This window comes from Astatotilapia calliptera, chromosome 13 (assembly GCF_964374335.1).
Source record: "Astatotilapia calliptera chromosome 13, fAstCal68.1, whole genome shotgun sequence".
Classification (NCBI taxonomy): Eukaryota; Metazoa; Chordata; class Actinopteri; order Cichliformes; family Cichlidae; genus Astatotilapia; species Astatotilapia calliptera.
Window position 1 is genome coordinate 24,033,479 of NC_137434.1, and position 23,694 is coordinate 24,057,172.

Below are 23,694 nucleotides of genomic sequence, written 5' to 3' on the forward strand. Positions count from 1 at the left end.
AGTCATGTTGATTTGACTGACCTTCTTTTGAGTCTCCTTGATTCTGTTTTCATAGCACTGCTGATTTGTATCGCTTTATACACAGAGGTGCTTTCTGTTATTTAGCCTATATTCCTTTTTTGTGATTATTGTTGTGGACAAAATAGTTGAAACATGAAATATTATTAGAAAAGGGAGCTCAACACTGCAACTATACCACCTTTAATTTGGTTAAAGGAAAACCACAGTAAGTAAAAAATTGTGCAAAGAACATAACACCGAATTTCATTTGGTGTTATTGAAGGGCTGCTGGAGCTCACCTTAACTGTGGGGACAATTCTGGCAAAGAAGAGCAAAAGACATTGGCATGCATTTACTTGTAGTCTTCCTGATTGTTTTTGCACGATGTCATGTCAGTATAAGTTTGCTGTTATATCTCCAGGCAATTACAAAATCTCCTGTTACATCCTGTTTAACCTGTTCCCCCTTTAATTTAATGTTTCTGCTCTTTCTTTTTGCCACTGAATGTCCTAGGCTTCTTCTCCCCCCAGTCCATCTCTGAAGTTGGACAGTTCAGCTCCTCTGTTCCCTCACATCCCTGCACTCTTCTATGTCCTCCATCTGCTCTATCAGGAACTGCAGCTGGATGAGCTGCAGCGAGCGAGAGCTTCATCACTAGTCTGCCTGCTGCAACAGCTGGCTAGGTAACCATTCTTCTAGCTGTCTGTGTGTGTGTTTGAGGTTTTTATGTTTCTTTTTTCTTGTATAAGGAAAGTAAGTTACATTCAGTTGGCTTTGGCTGTCCAGATGACCGAATCTTTCTATAAGATACTTGTCCAACATTTTTACAAGATCCTGTTTATTTTTATGAGGCGTAAAGAAATGCTAGCCTTGAGCTGGGCGACATTTATCAAAACAAACAGAACCTTGTTTAATTTTCCACTGGTGAACTCAAACCACGAGAAGAAAAGAAAAACACACATTGTTTTCTGTGAAAGCTTGTGTTGTGTGCCATCCATGCTCTTTACTGAGAAATATACTTCAGCAGGTTGTTAAGTGACCTCGGTTATTGGTGACAATGACAGTAACAGAATAGGGAGAGTGGGAGAATGAAGTACTCTTAGAGTAATTGGCCTGTATTGTCAGTATGTGGGTTGTTATGCAAATATGGTTCTAATTTTTGCATTCTCTGTACTTTATTAACTGGTTAAGCTGGTTAAATGATGATTCTGATGGTTTCATTAGGCATTTAACTGGCACGATAACAGTTTTAAATAAGTAATCTCAATGCCTTAAATGAGCAGTTGCTTTAATTTTCTTTGCAGAATTTACAGTGGAGTTTTAGGATGACCTGTTTTTATGTTAAATCTAAAACAACCTGTTAACATAATGTCAAGACATGACCAGTCTGTTTCCTCTGTGCCTGTGAACTGCAGAGACCAGTTTCTTTAGTTTTGAAAGCAAAAATGAATTTCAACTGTTTCAGCTTCAAGGCTAACTCCTAAACTTTTATCATAGAGCCATGCTATTGCATTGCATAATCATTGTGGTTTGTCATTATCTTCCTTAGTCTTGGTTGAAAAGGACACTGGATAAGAGCATATGTTGCTCTAGCAGATCCATACAGATATATTCAACATTAATGGTGCTTTAACAGAATGAACTAGTCACAAATCAACTTTGCAATGTGCTCTAATCCTCACTCATACCATCATGGATGTGCAGTAATAACAAACCTGATGGTGCTTCTTTAGCCCAGATGATACAACACTTATAGTTCAAAATATATGATAGAAGTACCTTCTTTTCCAATTTGATAGTGATGATAAATATTATTCCGAGTTTAACTGTTAACTGCTTTAAAGTGGTGAACCCGTGATTGTCAGTTTTGAAAAACTCAGTCTCTCCGTGTTGTTCTTTTTCATTTTTTTTCTCTGGATTAGGTCATTTTTGGTGCAATCCCAAATACATGTAAGCCAGAAAAATCCTCCCTACATTTCCTATAGTGTTATAAATATTTTTAAGTAGCTTGGTTATATGAGGCTTCGCTTTACTTGTAATCTAACTAAACACTTTCTTGAAGAGTTTTTTGTCTTAATTGGTCATGTCAAGTATTAATGAATACAGTGTGATATTTATATTCTACTGACTTTTGATATTTGCTTATATATCCATTTGTTAAGTAAATTATGGTCCCTTTTTTAATACTACAGTCTAACTAGGGAAAACTGTGGTTGGAGACTATGGCACAAGTAGAGATCAAAACTAACCGTTTTTTTTTTTTTTTGTTTTTTTTTAAATTCAAAACGACTTCAGTGTTTCAGAGCAGTGATAAAACAGCAATAAGATGGAGTCCATCTGCTATCTGTTTGCTGTTGAATGGGGGCAAGTTGGCAATTATATGCAATCTGTGTTGTGTTGTTGGTGACGTTTACATACACAAAAATTGCACAGTATAAAGTATTGGAAGAATCTTAGAGTTTTGAAACAGTAATTCATAAAATCCACCTCAAAAAGTGACATAGTTATTTCAGGACTGTGATTTAACTGTCAAATGACACAGGTGCTCAGTAACCTGGATTTTATATAGGAATAGAACCTGAATACAGTTGGCAACCAGTTGAGTCAAGAACACTACTGCAAAGAGACACATCACAGATGAGTTGCACTCATTGGCACAGACTGATTCATATTGATTTTTGCAATCTGTTTGCATTTATAAATTAGAAGGCAGTTATTTGCACTTACCTTCGCCTGTGTGTTTGAGAGTGGTTGGCGTTAGTCAACAATGGACCGCAGTTGGTTGGAGACAGGTTTCCTCCCTCAAGGTGACCTTTAGAATTGCTTTGCAATCCAAAATGGTCAGAGTTTTAGGGTCACCGCAACTAATTTGGCTGTTTGCAATCACAGGATAATCACCGGTTTTTTCTTTTTCCTAGTCCCTACAGTGGTTGTTTTTACTCTAGTGTGACTGAACCATTAGAGTGAACAGTGGCGGATACAGCAATGAATAGTCACATTTTGGTCATTGATATATCATTACTTTGACCATACATTGCTCCCCGATTCCTCATAGAACCACATCTTGTGCATCTCCAGTTTCAAAACATGAAGAATGCAATGGGGGGTATTCTCATCTCGAGGCTTTATGGCAGCCACAGTCAACTTCCAGTTACAGTTTATCATTATCATTAATTAATATAGACGCTTAAAAAAAGAACCAACTTAGAGAAGGAGCACAAGACATGGCTAGAAGTAGAAGAAATAAAGAATTCAGATGAAAAAGATTACAAACCTGGATAACTGTACGCTCCTTACTGCGTCCCTGTGCAAAGTGCACACACAGCTAGAATCTGTAGGAATCAGGGGTTTGTACCAAGATTAAAAAATATTGATTATCTGATGCTAAGCTGAAAGATAATGATTCATTGCTGTTAATTACTTTCACTGTGTATTTAATTACAACCTGAAACACGTTAAATGTCACAGAGGCTATTTGAGCCATTTTTAGACTTTTCTTAATTACTTGCAGCAATTTAGTCCAAAGCTGTGCAGTGAAATATGCATGTGTGAGTCCTAGTACATGGTAGACTTAATAACCCATTGATAGAAGGTTATAAACCTTATGTTCTTCTAAGTAGAAAAAAAAATACTGTTAAAGAATGCTAATGTATGTTTGTTTCTGTTTGCAGAGATCTTCAGCTTGAAGAGTATGTGGATCTGTACTGGAGAGACTACCCTTCAATAATTAGTGGCTTCACTGAGAGCTGCTTGATAGACCAGGGTAAGGCTTATTTAATTGTCTGTAACATTATCAAGTCAGGAAACGGACAAGACATGTTAAACAGGAGGATGGATGGTCTGCTGCTGGTAAAAGCTGTTTTAGCAGCCTTCCTTTGTATTTCTTGGACTCCTAAAGGTGCTGCAAATGTAAACAAATGCAAAATAAATTTGCATGACGAGGCACTGTAACGTGTAATCTTCCCTCAGTCCAGCTGTGGTTTTCAAAAACTGAGCTAGCTTGTCAATTGTTGGATTGTGTGTTGGTGTGTTGTTGTTGTTGGGGTTTTTTTTTTTTTGGTTTTTTTTTGTTTTTCTTCTTTCTAAATATGAGATGAGTGTAATGTTACCTTATGTAGGCTAAGCAGTGATTGGTTCACAATATTCCAATCATTTGCATTGCTGTTATGAGATAGAGCACCATTGAACAGAGGAATAGTTTTTTACACGCTTTTGAGGCCATTGCACGGTTTCTTTCCACAGGGGTGGACTTTCCTGCTTCCTGGTAATTTCCTGCTTGTGATTGACCCGATTGGTTTTGAGTGTGAAATTCTACCGATGGGCATTCCCAACACATAGCACTTAAAATTAGTCTGAATATAAACAAGGTTTAGTTAAAAATAAAGACTCAGTGCGGGGGAAGTTTTCTTGTTGTCACTAAGTTTTCGTGACAGATGTCCTAAAAATTATGTGAACACCTGTCAGGTGGTTATTTGCTTTGTGACACGGATACTTGCAGGGTTGAATATAAAGTGTTGCTGTTATTTTGTGCACGTGGTTTTCTGAGAAAGGATGAAGTGACATAACCATCCAGCTCCCTTTTATCTCTTGTTCTTTTACCTCACCCACCACCTTTCTCCCTCCTCTTCCTCACCTGGCTTTTCTTAGCACTGATTTGCCAAATGCAGCGGCCGTCTTTCCTGAGACCAGAGCCTCCCTGTGTGTTCAGCTGGCTCAGTAGCTGCTTGAGAGGAGAGGAGAGCCCACCTTTCCCCTACCTGCCGGGTATCTGCCAGAGGACCAGACTGCTGGTTGTGGTACGATTAAAGCACATCTGTCATTTTATAAAATAACTTTCTTCAAGTATAGTGAGTGTAGCTTACTATCTATCTATATATCTCCAAGAAGTTAATGCCGTTTGTCTTTCCTTTTTCTTAACTTGCTTTATAGAATTGTTAGAAAGCTGCAATTCATGAACCATATTTCCTTACCTTTTTTTCTTATTTCAAAAATAAAATATTAAGCACCACATGTGCAGGTGACACTCAGGCATTTGTACTTTCGCAGTGTAAAAATGATGTTGCTCTTCCTTTTTTTTGCATAGAAATGGATATGCAGTGCTAAATAAGAAGGGCCTAAGTTTTGGTACTTCATATCACTCTTAAAAAGACAGTACTCAACAGAGAGACATGGATACAACATTGGTCATATTATCATGTTTGTTCAAATATTTGTTCACAAATTTATGTGCTTTGATTATGACTGTGGCACAATTTTTCGTTACCGTGTACTGGCTCATATTTCGATGCGCACAGTATCTCCTGAATCGGCAATAGGAAGAGTAAAGTAAAGTGTGAGAGCACTCTAAGTCCCCTCCTTGTAAGCCTAAATGCCTCTTGATTAAAGGTTTTCCCCTTCACCACTTAGAACAGGATGGAGTGAAGAACTGAGGTTCATATTCATCCATCAAAAAGCTTTGATCACATCAGTTCATTGCAGTTCACAGAACAGTTTTATTTAAATTATCCCTTTCTTTTTTCTTTAGAAAATATAACTGCTCTTCACTGGAAATGTCAATATTTATTTTTTTATGCAGTAAAAATCTATACTGTGCAAGTGTTTTTGTATCATATTTACATCTCTTCTCTTAACCTTTTTTCCAGAGTTATGCTCTCTATGTCATTGGAGATGAAAATGCTACTTCAACAGATGTATCCAAGTACCTAGCCAAGCTTTCTGCAGGTTTGTTAGTGACTAACCTTTAAGATCATTTTCTTGCATGCTGCACTGTGTGTTTCTCTGTGGGTATGCATGTTTGGGTTCATTTATTGACAACCACCCCCTATTACCTGCCAGTCCCCTGCCTTCATGCTTCAGGGCCCAGTAGCACAGAAAGAAAGATGAGTGACGCAGGTTTGTGTGTCACCTGATTTCCTTTGTGTTTATTTCAACAAAAAACAATACAGCGCTAAGGTAACAGCTGTTGCTGCAGGTGTTGGATGAACTTTTGCCTTGACTTGGACACTGGCTTTGTGTGAGAGATGCTTGAGAATCCAGAGTGACTTTTTGAGCACTATGTTGCTATTTTTAATAAACAGATGCCATCCCACTCAAACACAATCCCACATTCATCAGGAACAAAATGTCGCCTTTATTTTAAGTGTCTGTGAAGGTTCTCAGTCATCCAGGTCATCGTAGTCAAAGGAGCTTGCAATGAAAAGCGTCTGGACTTCTTTAAGTTGCTTGAAGACGTTTCACCTCTCATCCGAGAAGCTTCTTCAGGTCAAAGGTCAAATGGTGGAGAGTCCCAGATATAAACCTACTATGAACACACCCGAAACTCTGGCTGATTGGGACCCACACCCAGTTTCACACCTTGGCTCAGGCGATTAGAGGATCATCAGGGGGTCCTTTTGTCCCTCTGTGGGGGGATACTCCTACTAGGTTTATATCTGGGACTCTCCACCATTTGACCTTTGAACTGAAGAAGCTTCTCGGATGAGAGGTGAAACGTCTTCAAGCAACCTAAAGAAGTCCAGACGCTTTTCTTTGCAAGCCTTTATTTTAACCACTCATTTTAATGTTCTTTTTTTTGTTCTTTTTTTGGTTACAGTTTTTACTACAGATTTGAAAATGCTTTAATATATTTACCGTATTTTTTGGACCATAAGGCATACTGTTGACGAACGTGTCTGTTTTCATACATAAGGTGCACTGGATTATAAGGCACAATAACCGAAACAAAACAGTCAGATACGTCAAACTTTACTCATTCTTGCTTCCTGGCAGCACGGTGACATGGTACTGATAGCACTGTTGTCTCACAGCAAGAAGGTCCTGAGTTCAATTCCACCATCAGGCCGGGGTCTTTCTGCATGGAGTTTGCATGTTTTCCCTGTGTTTGCATGTGTTCTCCCGGTACTTCGGCTTCCTCCCACCATCCAAAGACATGCAGTTTGTGTCTCTGTGTGTTAGCCCTGCGACAGACTGGCGACCTATTCAGGGCATACCCCGCCTCTCGCCCTATGACAGCTAGGATAGGCTCCAGTGCCCCCCGCGACCCTGAAAAGGATAAGCGAATGAATGGATGGATTCTTGCTTCCTCCACTTCCGTACCATTGATTCATCAATGCTGAATTCTCTCGAAGCTGCTCTATTCCCATGTTGTTGCAGTATATTAATGACTAACCTCGTATTGTGGATGGGTTATCTCAGTTGTTCTCCTGACTGAAGTTTAGTCCGTTTACAGCATACCGGCCATGCGATTGCATTTTCCCCTAACCATCGAGAACCCGCACGTTAATTCTTTTGGAATGGCAAAAAGTTAGCGTTCATCCTTCAGCTTCAATTATGCTAACATAGCTGTCTCGCTAGCGATCACGTAGCACATCATTATATACCAGCTAGTCCAACTTCAGTAACCATACAAATGTCACTGCTGTTTAGTTTTCTGTCTTTGTTTATGTTGGAAGTGATAGCAGAGCTGTACATTTTAATTTTTTCAGAAATCTCTCAGTTATAACATGCTATATCATGTTTAGGTGGAAACTAGCAAGGTAACTTCCTGCTAACCTCCAGCCCTGTTAAATTTAATACATTGTTTTCATGGATGCCTGGATGTTAAACTTAATTGTTACACCTGGTAAAGCAGCAACGCTGATCATCTTATTAAAGCTGAAAGAATTTATGGTTTTTAACTCTCACTGATGCTGCAGTGTTCATTTGACTTTGGGTCCAAAACTCCGTCCTCTTAAGGTCCCAGTCTGCGAGGCCCCTGACTACGGTATCCATAATGCTCCGACAATCCATCTAGCGGTGTGGCTTCGTAGCGTACCAAAGTTGTACTAAAACATTTTGACAGATTTTTCAGCGCCGTATGCCACATAAAATTGGTTCGAGGTCAGTAAGCACAACCAGAATTCATACATAAGGCACACCGGATTATAAGGCGCTCTTTCAAGTTTTGATAAAATTAAAGGACTTTAAGTATGCCTTACAGTGCAGAAAATACGGTAAGAGCTGCAAAAAGAGTGCCAAGCCTGATTTGTAAATTCATTGACCTGTTTTCCTTGCTGCTGATCTTCCTCACCCCCCTTTCTCATTTTCATCAGGCCAGAAATCCTCTGCCACTGAACCCCAAATAAGAAGGTAATTCATCTGACAGAAACATGAGCAAGAGCTTTTAAATTTCTTCTTTTTTTTTCTTTTAAGGCATTGAAACAGCTAAAATGAATTCTGACATACAGGATACCAGCACATTCTTTTGTATTATTTTTCTGTTTGTTAATATACCCCTAAAGGTCAACTTGTAAAAATCTTATACCTAATAACAGTTAAAGTTTTCCGTTAATTTCTCTTGTATGTATGTTTTCTAGACAGAGCAGTGTTAAAGTGATGTCCTCCAGTGAAAATCTGGCTGAGCAGCTGGTGGTCTGGCTCACCTCACAGGGTAAGAGAAGTATGTCTCTTTAAAAAAAAAAGAATCTATATTCAGAAAGGAATGTTGAAGCTATATCCTCTTTTTCGCCACCACAGTGGTTTACATGCATATTTACACATTCACACCTGTCCACTGAAACCAGTCTGTGAACCTGAATGTGCTTTCTCACTGCTGGGTGACATGTTTGCTGTGTGAATAAAGGTTTTAATATTGGTTTTTAATATAAGTGTGCTTCTTAAATCTTTTTATTTTAAAATGGGTAATGTACCCTATGATATTTTAGTTGTTCAGCTGTGAGCTGACAATAGTATAAAGCATGTACATACAACAGTTGTAGCAGCTTTTGAGTTTCACCCACCTGTTTGTGTGTATTTATGTTAGCGCTCAAAGGACACTGCCTCTAAAGCAGAATATTCCTTGTTTCTAAAAAACTGTGCATTTTTCACTGGTTTAGGTTTCACCCTGAAAGATTTGGAGTCGGTCCCCTTTGGTGTGGCTTTGCCTATTAGAGAGGCAATCTATCGGTGCCGTGAGCAGCCGTGTTCTGATTGGTCAGAGGAGGTCTGTCTTCTGATTGGAAGACAAGATCTTACCAAACAAGCCCACAAAATGACCCTTGCCAAGAGCAAAGCTGTGAGTGTAAAAAAACTTAAAACCTAAATTATTTAGATAAAGATGGAGTTCAGTGTCTGCAGATTCTAAAATAGGAAAGTAAGTTTTCAAAGTTTTGGTTCTTTTTTGGCCTTATAATTTGTGTGTTTCTCCAGTCTGTAAGTTCAGGCCTGTCCTTGGAACCTCCTGCAACCACAGAACCAGATGAGGAGGAGGATGGGATGTCAGACATTGTTCAAGAGGTAAACAAATTCATAAACATGTTTATATATTTTTTGTTAGTAGTGTGTTCTGTAGAAAAAATTCAGATATTTATGTCTTCTTCTCACTAGGTCACAGGACTGATTTGGAGTCAGGATCTGAGGGTCCAAGAGGTCAGGAGGCTTCTGCAGAGCTCCAGACCTGTCCGGGTTAGTGTTGTCCAGCTCCCAGAGGTGTCTGACCATGAGTACATAGAGGAGAAAGAGAACAAGTGAGTATAATGCATGCATTTGTCATGAACATCTTTGGTCTTGAAACAGAGACAGCAAAACACCAGTTCTAAAAAGGCATATGCAGTATATATTTCTGTACTGTTCTGTGTTTCCTTTCTTCTCCCCTAATCTGTGTGGTAAACTTATTGGCCAGTTGGCATTTTTTTAGAATCTGTGATGTTTTTATAGTTTTTATCACCTGCCCTGTCCATGTCCTTGCCTTCTATAGACTCCTGCAGCTGTGTCAAAGGACCATGGCCCTGCCAGTTGGCAGGGGCCTCTTCACTCTCTTCTCTTATCACCCAGTACCGACTGAACCTTTACCTGTCCCAAAACTCAACCTCACAGGTATTTTAAGTTTTCAGTTAAAAAATAAAATCTACTGGAACAAGTTGACGAGAATGTGGAAATTTGTAAATGGTTCATTTAACAGGAAGATAAAATTAGTTTGTGCAATAATAAAAGCTGTTGCAGTACAATTTATCACTGCCCTAGAGGAAACATAACTTTCCAAAAAAAGAAAAAACATTGTAATTATCTTTGCTAAATCAGGAACAAAATATTCCAAAGTTTAAGAGGATTAACGTTTTAATAACTACATGCATTTGCAGATTATTTCTCATTTTTATTTTTCTTCCTCAGGCCGTGCCCTTCCGAGGAATACTGTGGTAGATCTGAACAGCGGAAACATTGATGTTCCTCCCAATATGACTAGCTGGCCCAGTTTTCATAACGGAGTAGCTGCTGGGCTTAAAATAGCCCCTGCCTCACAGGTGAGACTGAAATCATTGCATGTTTAATCAATCAGTCTGTTACTTAGTAAATACCCCAAAATGTTAATGTTGACAGGCCTATAAATGTTTTTAAAAATTTAATTTTTATTTTTTATTATTTTATTAGTATTTTTCTATTAGCTCTACCTGTAATTCTGTAGAAAAATTTTAATTAAAACCCGCTAGCTTGTTCCACAGCTTCAGTTTTATCCAACCTTAAATGTAAAACATTTTACATTGCTTATTCAACATCGTGTTTATTTACTACTTACCTATTTCTAATGTCATTGTTATGTTAAACTGGAGAGTATTGAAAAAAAATATGATATTGATGCTAACAGATTTAAGCATTTGATGAATATTTATTTATACTGTTCAGCTTGTTTTAGCTTTTAGCTTATAACTCTGGCTAAAGCTACTGTCATTGTGTTCCTTCATAATTAACAAGAATGGAGACTTCCAGGGTTTTGGTCCGATTTCAGCGAATCTTGCACACAATGATCACTTAATGGGCATTAGAGTAGTTGTACGGGTAATAACTGTGAATGGAACGTGAGCCATATTAGTTACAATGTCACTGTTGTTCTAGTTTGAGTGTCTTTTATTCTTTGGGCAGTGTAATGCTAAATGGATATTAAAACTGAGCACAAATAAAATATTCTAATAATTGTAAATACTCAAAAAACCTCATTCTCTTGCAACAAAGACATTTATTAGTGTTATACCAATAAATATAGTTTAATTTTGTTTTTTGTTTTTAAGGTGGACTCAGCCTGGATTGCCTACAACAAGCCAAAGAGCCCTGAGCTGGCTAATGAGTATGCAGGCTTCCTTATGGCCTTGGGGCTCAATGGACACCTCACCAAGTTGGCCACGCTGAACATACATGACTACCTTACAAAGGTGCACACCTGTCTACACACAGGCTTACATGTGCTGGAACAATTTCAGTATTTCTTTGCTATGTTGAGTTTTACAGCAGAAAGTAAGAAGTGTGCGTAAGTACATGTATAACACGCTACACTCAAAGAATACTTTGTACTTTAAATGCTCAGTTTAGAGCCGGTTGTGCTTTAAATTTTGTTTTCTTGCAATAATTTAGAGCTCCCGCTTCTGTCACACGCCCAACTTACAAAGAACGATAAGATGAAAACAAATTTGAAGTTAAATACAGTTTATACATAAACATGCGTCATAGCTTGGCAGCTAGTCAAAGTGAAACTTTCCCTTGTGAGAACTTAGACATGAGACAACTCCTTCCAACTTTCGGGTGAGAAAAACAACAGGATGTCGCAAGCCAAATCTTTTTTTTTTTTTTCTAAATTCAAATGTCTATGTGAAAGGGTATTTGAAGATTGATTGCTAAGCCTTTGAACCTCATCCATACTGAGTATCCACGCTATGTTTAAGACTGATTCATTTTCATTTCCCGTTTTGAATTTTGATTTTTGTGTAAATTTAAGCTGTGGTTGATGATAATCACAGTTATTTCCCTGTATTAGTCATTGTATGAATGCAATATAAGTCTGCTCAGTCCTAATTGTGTTCTACACCATGTCCTCCTATTTTGAGTTCTTTTTTCCCCCTCTGCATTTACATGGTAATGTTTTTCACTGCAAATTTTTATTGTATGCGTTTAACGTTAATTATATTGTTGGTATAAAAACCGTAATGGTGAATCTTGGAACTCAACTGCCCTAATATCGAGATTTCACCAGTATATATTTCTTTTATTTTAAATTATATTCTTTATAATAGCTTTATAGTATCTCATTCATAGTCTCCTAACTAATTGATCTTTTAAAATAAAGGCTCAGAAATAAATATCCACAGCTCGACACACAAGAATGAACTAATCAGATGCAGAGAGTTGATGGTAAAATATGTCACAGCTTCCAGTGTGAATGAAAGCAATGAACGTGGTTGAAGCGTGTTTGTTGCTAGTGGTTTTTTGACAGTTTCTATTCTTGCTGTGATAGAGAATTGCATACTGAGGATCAGAATTCATTAGAATTGTTTATGACTGTGGTTTTAAAAAGAATTTGGGGTGATGCCATTCACCTTTTAAACATTCCAGTTTGCGTCAGCGTTTTACAAGCAAAAACTGTGTCATTGTATCTAGTTTTTCAGTTTGTATTTTAACTCGTATTTGACCCATGATTTTTGACATCCCTGGAAGAGAGCAACTCATATTTTACAATTTCATACAAGGTCCCAGCGGTTATCTTCACAAACTAGTAAATGGTTAATCATCATTTTCTGAGCTTTTTGTCTACATTGTCATTCAATACAAGAATATTTTCATTTACTTTTAGTCAAATGATAATATGATGTCTAAATTATGAAGGCTAAGGAAGGCTGTCCAACAGATGGCCTCTTACTTCATGGCATGTGTTCACTATGCACGGCAATCACCTATTTCATGCTGTTTGTGTTAAAACATGTTGTGGTCGGTCAAACAAATGTGCACACAGGGGTCTAATGAAAACTGTCTGTCATGATCTCAGATACGAGAGTCACAGATCAAGCCAGTTAGACTGCTTTTTTTTTTTTAGTGCAAAAGAGCATGCATTACACTGTATTTTCAATAAGTAATAGTCTAAATTTTATTAAAAGTGACTACTATTTGAAGAGAAGCTGTTTGATAATATTTCTCTACTGTTAGCTTTTGCTAGGTGTATGAAATATTAGAAAGTTGTTGTTTATCACTGATAATTGCAGATGCAGTTTTTATTGTGATTTAATGTCTGGGTGCCTCTGTCTCTCAGGGCCATGAAATGACCAGCATTGGGCTCCTCCTGGGTGTGTCTTCAGCCAAACTGGGCACCATGGACATGTCGATCACTCGCCTACTTGGCATACACATTCCTGCCCTTCTCCCGCCCACTTCCACTGAGCTGGACGTGCCACACAATGTTCAGGTAAGAGTGAGTACGTATAAAGAAGAAGATAAAGCTAATTTCGATTAATTCCGTCTTCACAGGGGGTGGCCCCAGCAGGTAGTGCTGCATGTTTGATTTGTCAGATTTTCACGCTAGATGCCCTTCCTGTCGCACCCCCGAAGAGATTTCTTTTTATCTTCCCTGGATGATCATTCAGTTCTTCATCTGTTTTTTTTTCTTTGTTTTTTCTTTTTCTGTTACAGGTTGCAGCTGTAATTGGCATCGGGCTGGTGTACCAAGGAACGGGCCATAGACACAATGCTGAAGTCTTGCTGTCTGAGATAGGTGTGTAAGTGTGTATGCGCAAAAGGGAGACAACACAATGGGAAAAAGTTCCATAAAATTACCTAAAAGTTTAAATCGGATACATTAAAAGCTGTTAATTAAAGAGCTGGATATGAATTTCACTGAAGTAAATAAACAGTATTTTATATATGTAACACCTTGAAAAAAAAAGTGCACAATATAATTTGGGTTTTGGGCTATTATTTAATTGCCAAATGCATGTTTAATGGATAGGTATCTCTCAAACTGCAAGAAAAATACTGTTTTCTTGAATAGACATTGTAAACAGTCAGGTTAGAAGTTCTGCTTAAGCTCTGTTGCTCCATTTTAAACACTGCATCCAGTCTCACTGTTGAACTTTTATTTTTACTTTAATTAGATTTTTCTTGCCATGCATAGATGGTAACTTTTGGTCTGTCTGTTGTTCAGGTCGACCCCCTGGACCAGAGATGGAATATTGTACAGACAGAGAGTCCTATTCGTTAGCAGCTGGGCTCGCTCTTGGTATGGTCTGTCTGGGGGTAAGACAAACAAAAAAACATATATATATGAATATACGTTGCCATTTTCCATTTGTTTGTTGCAATAGTAACTAATTAAAAAAAAAAAAGTAACAGCTTCTCACAAAACCCGATTGTTATGTTTATTTTTTTGTACACATACATTTTTTTCTGTTATTAAGCCACATAAGTTCTTTTAAAAGTCCCTTGGATACCTGCTCACTTCTGTAAGAGAAACCTCAGATCATAATATTGTCAGGTGTTAATGATGCTTGAAGCCCAGTAATAAAGGGACAAAACCCAAGTTCAAATATTGGTTTTCTTTGACATCTGTCTCTGCATGTCTCTTGTTTCTTATCTCTACTCTCATCCTTTTCTGTCCTGCACTTACCTTGCTTGTTCTTCCTTCCCCTTTCTCCTCATAGCATGGCAGCAACCTGATTGGGATGACAGACCTGAATGTCCCTGAGCAGTTGTATCAGTACATGGTTGGGGGACATCGCAGAGCTCAGGCTGGGGCCAACCGGGAGAGGCACAAATCCCCCAGCTACCAAATCAAGGTACATGAAAGAAACCCCCTTTTTTTTTTTCTTTTTTTTTTGTCTACAGTGTAGCAGTGTTATTTCAATGCGATAAAATAATACTGGAGAATGTGACTGTATAACTACTAAAGAATTTTACCATACAATAAGAACTGCAGCTCAAAAACTATGTCATGGTTCTTCATATGTTCAGTCTGTGCTGATGTATTGTTTTTTCCCCACTAATAGGAAAGGATTTGGTAAACAAATCTTCATGAATTTTATTTTCCATATTCGTATTAGTTGAGGTTTGTTCTCAGTTTATTGTTGTCACATGTGCCAATGTCAAATGTGTAAGAAAACTCTAAAGTAGCACGAGTAAACAATATTGCATTAAATAAACTATCCCAATTGCAAAAGCTAATTGTCATATTTAATTATGTAGGTGTGAAGGGGTTTTGCAGTTGGGACACACCTCTCTTTAGATGAAGTTTGACCAAATGATTTGATGAAACAGTGGTCTGGCTTCTGTGATTAGCTAATTAACCTTACCATTGGTCATTTCAGGAGGGTGACACTATTAATGTAGATGTGACATGTCCAGGCGCTACGCTAGCCCTCGCCATGATCTACCTCAAAACCAACAACAGGTGAGAGAAAAAAGGTTTTTACATTTTTGTCTCCAAAATAAAATAAAAAAAGTTTTGATATGAAAATAGGTTTATTCCATGTCTTGGAAAGGCGACTTAAAGACTTCTGTTTTAGATTTATCTCCTTTCTACTGACCTCCTAAAATTTGTATACAAAGAGTGTAGGCATACTCTTCATGGTGTGACAAAACAATCTAAAAAGAGATACTCTGCTGACAAGTGTTTTATTTTATTAGGAGAAACAGAACTAGATAGAATAAACTGGGAAAAAAAACATAAAAATATTACATTAAATATTTACCCCCCAAAAAATGTAATACCGGTGTTATAGAATTAGAAGTAGCAAATTGTTCAAGGGGCACAGAATCTTTCCACCATAATTACTCTGTAATGCTGGTGGGGTGTTTCTTTAAAATGGCCAAAATGTCCTGTGCTGTGTTCGACTTTCTAACCACTTCTTGCCCACGTGAACCGTAACTGGAGCACCATAGCCTATTTGATGGAAAAAATAGTGACATTACACTACATCAGACTGAGACTCCTCCAGTTTCTAACAGTCTAATGGTCAAGAGGTTCTTTAAAACTCATCTGCTATCTGTTGTTTGAGAGGGTGCTGAAAGAAGGTATTAACACTCCCTTTTCTCATCATGGTTTCGCCCACTAGGTCGATTGCTGATTGGCTGAAACCTCCAGATACTTTGTTCCTCCTGGACTTCATTAAGCCAGAGTTTCTGCTCCTGAGGGTTAGTGTGGATCTAGCTCTGTGTGTTTCTGTGTGTGATCTTTTTTCCCACCTTTCTATATTTTAATCTGATATACCTGTGTCTCTTCTTCTTTTCTCTCTACCCCTAAAGACTCTGGCCCGGTGTATTATCATGTGGGATGAAATCCTGCCTAATACTATCTGGGTCAAGAGTAACATCCCACAGGTGAGAATAAGCACAACACACACACACACACACACACACACACACACACACACACACACACACACAAAGAGGAACAAGTGGACATGTTTGGAGCCATGATGCCACACACCCTGCAACAAATCAACAACTTGCAAAGAAAATCCCATTTGTGACGTGTGGTTTTGTGTGGATGGAGGCAGGTTTACCCTTTTTCAGTTAGCTAATTTAGCCAATTCTGGTGGCTTATTTTTTGGAAGATGCACTGATATTGGTTCTTGGTAATTGCTGTAACAGCATAATGACTCTAGCTACATTCTGTTAATAAAAGCATTTCCCCTGGTCTGTAGTTGTACTTTACTGATGCACCCAAAGATGGATGGGTAGTTTACATGAGCAGAAATGGCGTCAGTGGATAAACAAGAAAAAGGCTATTTCTAAAAACAGAAAAGTTATCTGAGCAAAATACAACTTGGAAACATCTTAGAGATGTTTCAACAAACGACTGGGAGAGTAAACATTAAAAAATGTCCAACGTGTATATGTAAATATAGTTATAGAACAGCGAAAACCTGTGTGGCCGCTAAGCTTGAGAAATGGCAGGAAAATAAGCCGTGTCTGATAACACTGTGAATAATTACAGTGACTTTAAAACAAATAGTCTGCATATTAGCCTTTAACTTCCTATGTCCTTATAGGCTTACTGATAACATAAACTCAGATAAATTTGACCAAGGCCAAAATTTTATCTGTAAATCAGCCAAGCATTTACCTGTAGATGTGGATAGTTTATTGCAGTGTTTGTTGCTTGATATCTTCATGATGAAGAAAATTCAATGTATTGGTCAGCAAAACTGCCAGAAATATTTTCCCCTTGGGAAGAGTATCAAATAATTAATTCAGGCTTGTTCTGCCTTTTTATGACAAAAAGGAAAAAAATAATCCCATACTTTTAATCTTTAATAACATAAATGTATTCCATTTCATGTTTTTTTCCCCCTGTCAAATAGATAACTAAAAAGACTGTCAGCATGATAGCATTCAACTCAGTTTAGTTTCACTCCCATCTTTTATGTTTTTCTTCTGGTTGTCCACGCCCCCCTGCAATGACTTTATCCCCCAGTAGGGGGGCCCACCCCCACAGTTTAAGAAACACTGCTACAGTATAATTTACACCACTGGATATAAATATGTAAAACTACATTTTTGTGGTTTGTATTTTGAATGGCAATAAATACTAGTAACTAGAACCTTGGCACACTCAAAACAGGTTATTGCCCTTCTAATCAGGTATGAATAGCTGCATTATAGTCAGCACTATACAGAGATTTATGCTTTAATATCTTTTCATTCCTTCCATCCATTTTCTTAAGTTCACCCTGTGCAGTGTCATGTGCTAGCTGGAACCTATGCCAGCTGCAACAGGACCCAGGCAGGGTACATCCTGGACAGCTTGCTGCACAACCAGTAGAGAGAGAGAGAGAGACAGTCAGGCTAATTTAGAATCACCAGTTAACTTAACCTAGCCCCAGTAACTGCATGTCTTTGGATTATGGGATGAAGCTGGCCACACACAAACATGAGAGAGCAAGCTAACTCTAAACCACTGTCACCTTACTGCCTATGATTTTTCTTTTGCCCTTTCCTCCCTGATGTTTACTTTCTATTTCCATAGTTTTATCATGAGAATTTTGTGAGTTTTCAGTTAATTTAGCAAATAAATACTGTCAAAAGTATTATTTCTGAAACCTGACCACTCATGTCTATATTTTGTTTTCAACTTTCATTTTGTTTTCAGATCATGAGAGGGACTTTTGACCCTTCAGAGGACATTAACATGGAGACGATGGCGTAAGTATTGAAGCCAAAAACATCAACTCATGTTATACATTTGAATTCTGCTAATTGATTGTATTTGTTTCTCTTAGCCAAGCCCAAGACTACATTACAGCTGGGGCCTGTTTGGCACTTGGTTTACGGTTTGCTGGCTCTGCCAACTCTGATGCCTTTGACTGCCTTTATAGCTTGGCCAGGACCCACATGACAATCATGTCCTTTGCTGGTACAGCTGCTGTGGGTGCTGTGAGTGTTTTATATTTTTGACTTTGTTAACAGTAAGAAACAATGTTGTGCTACCTCATCTACTTACAGTTAAATTATTTTCTCTTTGATTTCTTTTTCTTCCCTAGCACACATTTTACAACCTCCAGACCTGCCTGTCAATGATTCTGCTGGCTATGTCCATGGTGATGTCTGGTACAGGAAACCTGAAGGTCCTGCAGCTTTGTCGTTTCTTCCACAAGCGGACTGGTGGTGAAATGAACTATGGCTTCCACATGGCTCATCACATGGCACTGGGTCTGCTCTTTCTGGGAGGAGGCAGGTGAGATGGGAACAACCAAAATATGGCCATTTTCCCAATCCCATTGAAATTTATTAAAATATATTCCTTATTGCAAGTGAAGAAAACTAGTATAAAACTATAATACATTTGAATTCATATCAATTGTCAATTATCTATTCATAGCTGAAGTGCATTTTCAGGCCAAAAATCAAAAGGCTTTTGTCAAGTTGCTTTGGGGAAAGGGTAGAGTGGCCGGTAAAGCAATTTCTGTAATCACTGAACTTGTGTTTTTACTTGAACATAAAGATCAGGCTGGTTTTCTTGTAGTTAGCCTAACTCTTGGCTAGCGATGGCTTACTCTGTCCTAAATAACTTTTTGATGAGGTGACAAATATTCTAGTCTCTAAATATTAAATATAGGTTTGGTTTTTTTTTTATTGGCTTTTTTTTTAATCATTTTTGTTTCCAAAAAGCATCAACTAGACCATTTGCTGCATTTTATTTTCAGCTGTAGATGAATACATATTTAGTGTTGTACTGATGATATCTTAACAACGGTGGCTCCAGTATTCAAGATACTGGAGAAACATCTCACACAATGAAACAATGTGGTTCTCTGATGTAGATTTTTCTGAAGAACTGTAAAGCTTGGAAGTACAGTAGTAATAAATATAACAGTAAGAAGAAAAAACTGTACAATATACTCATAGATAAACGCAAATGTTTACATACATAAAATCATTTCAAGACTATACAACAGGCAAGGTACCAACAAGGTGGGCATTGTTTTAAACTTCCACAACAACCTCTAAGGAATCATGCTTCAAAAAATAAATACACACACCAACACACACACACACACTTTGATGTTGCTCATGCTTCTTGAATGAAGGATGACACTGAGGTTTGAGTTATATTCTGTATGTAGGCTGTCATATGACACCTGAATTGAACAATTGCATGCATTCATCCATCCATCTATACATGCAAACCCACACCCACCCTGCTTTTTTCTGGGAAAGACCATATGCAACACGTACACATGCACAGCGTGGGTTAGCCACACAAATACAAAAAAAGTCTGCTTTGAGTGCTGTGTTCCACATAATGAATGACATTCATGCGCACATGTGCACGCAAACACACACCCAAGCCAGGTTCCTCAAACCGCTGACCCTGGTCTGTGTATTTTGAAGAGAAACAACAGCTCCCACTCTTTCATCACATTCTGCAAAAACATCTCTCCACCTACAGCCATAATCAGATGGACCTTTTCATTTCATTCAGGTCACATTTTATTTTAGACCTGCCAGCTGAAAGCCCACACACTGTAAGGACTGCAGGTTTGAATGCTCTGCACGATAGCATATATTTTCATAAGCAGTTTGTCTTGTGTCATTTCAGAGATTGTAGGTCATGCTGGGTAGCAGAGTCATGCTATTTCACTGTCACTTTTCCTGCAGTCTCGCTGTCTGCTCGTATGTCATTTAGTTTCTCTGTTTCCATTGAAAATGTCCTGGTCACATTTGCTTTCCACTTATTTAGCAGTTATCATTACATCATGGCCCTTCTTTTTTTCCTCATTCAATTTCTCACGTATGTTTTTCCTATTTACGTTTGGTCTCTTTATTTGGTGATCCTTTTTGTTCTTTATTTCCCCTTTCCTCAACCTCACCTTCTTTATTTACTTACCGTATTTAATTTCCTCTTCCCATTGGATCTCAATTGAGATAGAGCTTGGTAATTGTCCCCCAGTAGGAAACTGAAGTGACGCAAACTGTGTCTGACACAGCTGGATTTCACATTGAATAATTTTTAAACTGTCACCTCCCTAGTACGAAGACTGTTTGATGTCTGATTGGTCCCATGTGATAACTGGACAGATATTGTGAGCCAGTGTTCATTTGCCCTACACAGTTCACCCTACAGCACCTTTATTCTGCCTCAGATGTTGTATTTCTAGTAGTAAGAACACTGTCTGCCCATTTTCACTGCTTATGTGAGAATGGGCAGCTCAATCCAGTTCTTCCAACAGTGTACACAGTTTGTGTGAAGAGGGCTTAGATCTGTATTTCAAAGGTGACTGTGGCTTTTCTATCACGAGTTCTTTCTGTTTGCATGAGTTTCAGTTTGTACTAGTTAAGCATGAGCACATAAGATATATTATACTTGTCCCACTGACACTGACTAAAATGCTAGACTCAGAACTAGAGTTAGATTCTGCTACTTGCCCCTATTTTGTTTGGATTTATTTCTTTTTTGTTTTGGCTCAGTCTCCTGGAAGTTCATTCATTTCAACAGAATTTGAAAATGTCAAGCGCACCACAAAAGGAAAGTGACTCAAAAGAACTGATTGTTAGCATTCATCCCTCTTTTAGTCTAAGCAGCAGCCAGGCGCCCAAATGGTAGGACTCTTCAGTCGTGTAATGTTGCTGTTAGTCAGTTTGACTGACTCAGTGCTACAAGCAGAAAAAAAAATCTTTATTTGCTTAAAATAGAAAACTGATGATGCTTCACTAAAGCACCTCATTGGACTGAGGTGCTTTTAGTGTAGCGGTATAAAGTAAACAGTATTTTGGTAGAGAGCACTGCAGTGGCTCCCAATTGTTTTAGGATTTTAAGGACATCCTGTTTGTCCTTGTTTTCCCTTTGCCATATGCCATTGTCTGTTTTGAAACCAGTGTTTTGAGTGCAATTATTAGAAGGCTATAGGGGTACAATAAGGGTATTCTGTCTCAAGGAATGTATAAGCAAAAGTTAGACATTTAGTTTAACAGAAGTGTCGATTTTTCTTACTATGATTGTTTTGTCATTTTTGTGCCCCAAAGCCCAAACTATTTTCACTTTTATCAAGAACTGAGAAGCTGGAAATAGTTTGGTTGTTTTTTTTTTGAAGCATGATGATTGTGTTATCTGTCTACTGTGTACTTGCTGCAGGACTTCTGTAACACCCTCTATGAAACTCTAGGGCATGCTGACCCTGACGTTTGGAACTACTAGAGTAGAGGAATTAAAAGTATTAAGGAGCCATTAAATGAAGAGCAACATCCTTTATCCCAGTTGAACCTCAGTAACCTTCCAGACACAAGAAGCCTTTATTGTATGACTAATGGGGTCATTTTAATAATGTTGAGTCAAAGTAGATGCTTAACTGCCAGCTATTACGTTTAAGTGGCTCTACTGCAGTCTGAAGGTTTTAACTGGATTACAGCACTCACCTGCTTTAACTAACAGAACACAAAGTTTATGTGGAAGAATGTGTTTTGCTTTTATACACAAGGTTCTTCAAATATATATTTAGATTAAAAACAGTGCAAAAGTCTTGAGGAATATCTTATTTCTGAATATTTTGCTATGGATCAGAATTCCATTAATTTTGACAATATCCCCAGAAAAGCTGGCTGAAATTCAGACCATGAAGGAGCCTACAGATAGCTGTAGACACTGTTGTAGCTCTTGCTTGACCTTCGTACAAAATGACAACAATTTGAACCAAACATTTCAAAATTGGATTCCTCACTCCATAAGACCTGCTGCCACTAAGTTGCAGTGTAAGATTACTTGGAAGTCTCTATCATTGGTGACTCAAGACTTATGTACAGTACTCTATTGTTTAAGTTTATTGTTGTCGTTTTTCTTTACAATGGCTTGTGTAATTAAATTCTCCTTACAAACCCATCAGTATGTACTGAACATGTTTTAATGTTTTGTGAAAAGAAAGAACGGTGTATTTGTATTTTTTTTTTTAGTGATGTTGTTTGACGTCATCTTTCAGGTACACCCTCAGTACCTCCAATTCAGCCATCGCTGCTCTGCTGTGTGCCCTGTATCCACACTTCCCTGCTCACAGCACTGACAACCGGTGAGACTAATACATATGCGCACAATATTAAAATAAGAGTTTAGTTGATAACCTGTGTAAGTACCAAAAAGTAGCAATAGAAACTTATAAGAATATGATTTTTGTGATCATTTCATTAGTGATGGACAGATGATTGCTTGTGTGGCTCTCTCATGTGTTTTTGTACTAGTTGTTGTACAACTTCTATAAAATTTGCACAGTGCTTTACACTAATTTTAGATGTGTTTAGATGTTTCCCACCAAAATATTTTTGGTGTTTTATTCTGAAAAGAAATAAGAAGACGATGCAAGAAATGCATTGAAGCATCTTTCTATCAGTTTAGCTTAAAATAAGTGCAGTGTGCTTAAAAATATTTGTGGCGCTTGCTTTTGCGCTGGTACTGCACATCCATTCATCTGTGCAAAAACCAGCACTCAAGTTAAATCTTCCCTGATATTGGTTTTCAATCAATTTTATTTCTTGGTGAAGTCTTTCCCATGCTCATTGGCCAGATTTGGTGTAAAAAAAAAAAAAAGATATTCTGGCACTCATTAGCTGATGTGCTTTCGGCATGGTATCCACAAGCTCAGAATCCGTCTCTGCTCTTTGATTGCCAAAAAAGTACTGGACAACCTGCACAAATCCTTCCCCGATGCTGCTGATTCAGGTGGCTTTAGTTTCCTTTTAAATTTATTTTCAACTATCATTTCAGAGACTTAAGACCCAACAAAAACCCCTTCCTTAATTCTGACTTCACTTTTCTTAAATGCTGAAATGCATTGCCGTTTTTGTTGAGTCAGCCTAGTTGTCCAATACTTAGAACATCATAGCTAAAATGGTAGGAAAACTTTTCAAGCACTACACCTCTGCTCCTTTAACCAGTAACGGAGTTGGGAGTGTTAGCCCCAATATGGTGTAGAGATTATGTAACCTTGAAGTGGCGTATGATCTGTAAAATTCAGAATGGCACACCTGCAGTAAAAAAACTAAGCTTGTCTCAATTTTGGAGAATAACAACACAATTCTCTGTCATTCTTTATATTTAAAAAAAACAATATGTTTGTTATGAATGTCTATCCGTTCATATTAGTAATTAAAAAAACAAAAACAAATGCATATTTGTATTTCTGTGTTTGCTGTAGCTACCACCTGCAGGCCCTTCGGCACCTGGCTGTGCTGGCTGCAGAGCCTCGACTGCTCGTCCCTGTGGATGTGGACTCCCTGAAGCCTTGCTATGCCCTTTTAGAGGTCACTTACAAGGTCAGGTTACAAGAAACATGTACCAACCTAATACCTGTGAATGACCATTAGGTTCATGTTTCAAAATTGAACATAGTTTTTCCTGTCCCAAAGCCACCTTTGAAACCACCTCTCATTCTTTGTCACAGCTCATTGTCACAAACGGCACCGCTGTGCTCTGTGCTCCAC

General features: G+C 38.0%; 1 protein-coding gene across 1 annotated transcript in view; it reads left to right on the forward strand.

The window, feature by feature from the left end:
- Positions 1 to 23,694, forward strand: part of anapc1 (anaphase promoting complex subunit 1) — a 60,310-nt gene that overhangs the window by 15,683 nt on the left and 20,933 nt on the right. Inside the window, exons 22-45 of the mRNA XM_026189811.2 lie at positions 514 to 683; positions 3,672 to 3,763; positions 4,648 to 4,796; positions 5,643 to 5,721; positions 8,091 to 8,127; positions 8,355 to 8,428; positions 8,874 to 9,052; positions 9,187 to 9,273; positions 9,364 to 9,503; positions 9,734 to 9,852; positions 10,147 to 10,277; positions 11,040 to 11,180; positions 13,046 to 13,198; positions 13,423 to 13,504; positions 13,934 to 14,025; positions 14,430 to 14,564; positions 15,093 to 15,175; positions 15,840 to 15,918; positions 16,030 to 16,104; positions 17,879 to 17,931; positions 18,009 to 18,162; positions 18,270 to 18,463; positions 22,200 to 22,286; positions 23,409 to 23,526. Coding sequence (XP_026045596.2) covers positions 514 to 683; positions 3,672 to 3,763; positions 4,648 to 4,796; positions 5,643 to 5,721; positions 8,091 to 8,127; positions 8,355 to 8,428; positions 8,874 to 9,052; positions 9,187 to 9,273; positions 9,364 to 9,503; positions 9,734 to 9,852; positions 10,147 to 10,277; positions 11,040 to 11,180; positions 13,046 to 13,198; positions 13,423 to 13,504; positions 13,934 to 14,025; positions 14,430 to 14,564; positions 15,093 to 15,175; positions 15,840 to 15,918; positions 16,030 to 16,104; positions 17,879 to 17,931; positions 18,009 to 18,162; positions 18,270 to 18,463; positions 22,200 to 22,286; positions 23,409 to 23,526 — 2,703 coding nt within the window. The remainder of the gene's footprint in view (positions 1 to 513; positions 684 to 3,671; positions 3,764 to 4,647; positions 4,797 to 5,642; positions 5,722 to 8,090; positions 8,128 to 8,354; positions 8,429 to 8,873; positions 9,053 to 9,186; positions 9,274 to 9,363; positions 9,504 to 9,733; positions 9,853 to 10,146; positions 10,278 to 11,039; positions 11,181 to 13,045; positions 13,199 to 13,422; positions 13,505 to 13,933; positions 14,026 to 14,429; positions 14,565 to 15,092; positions 15,176 to 15,839; positions 15,919 to 16,029; positions 16,105 to 17,878; positions 17,932 to 18,008; positions 18,163 to 18,269; positions 18,464 to 22,199; positions 22,287 to 23,408; positions 23,527 to 23,694) is intronic.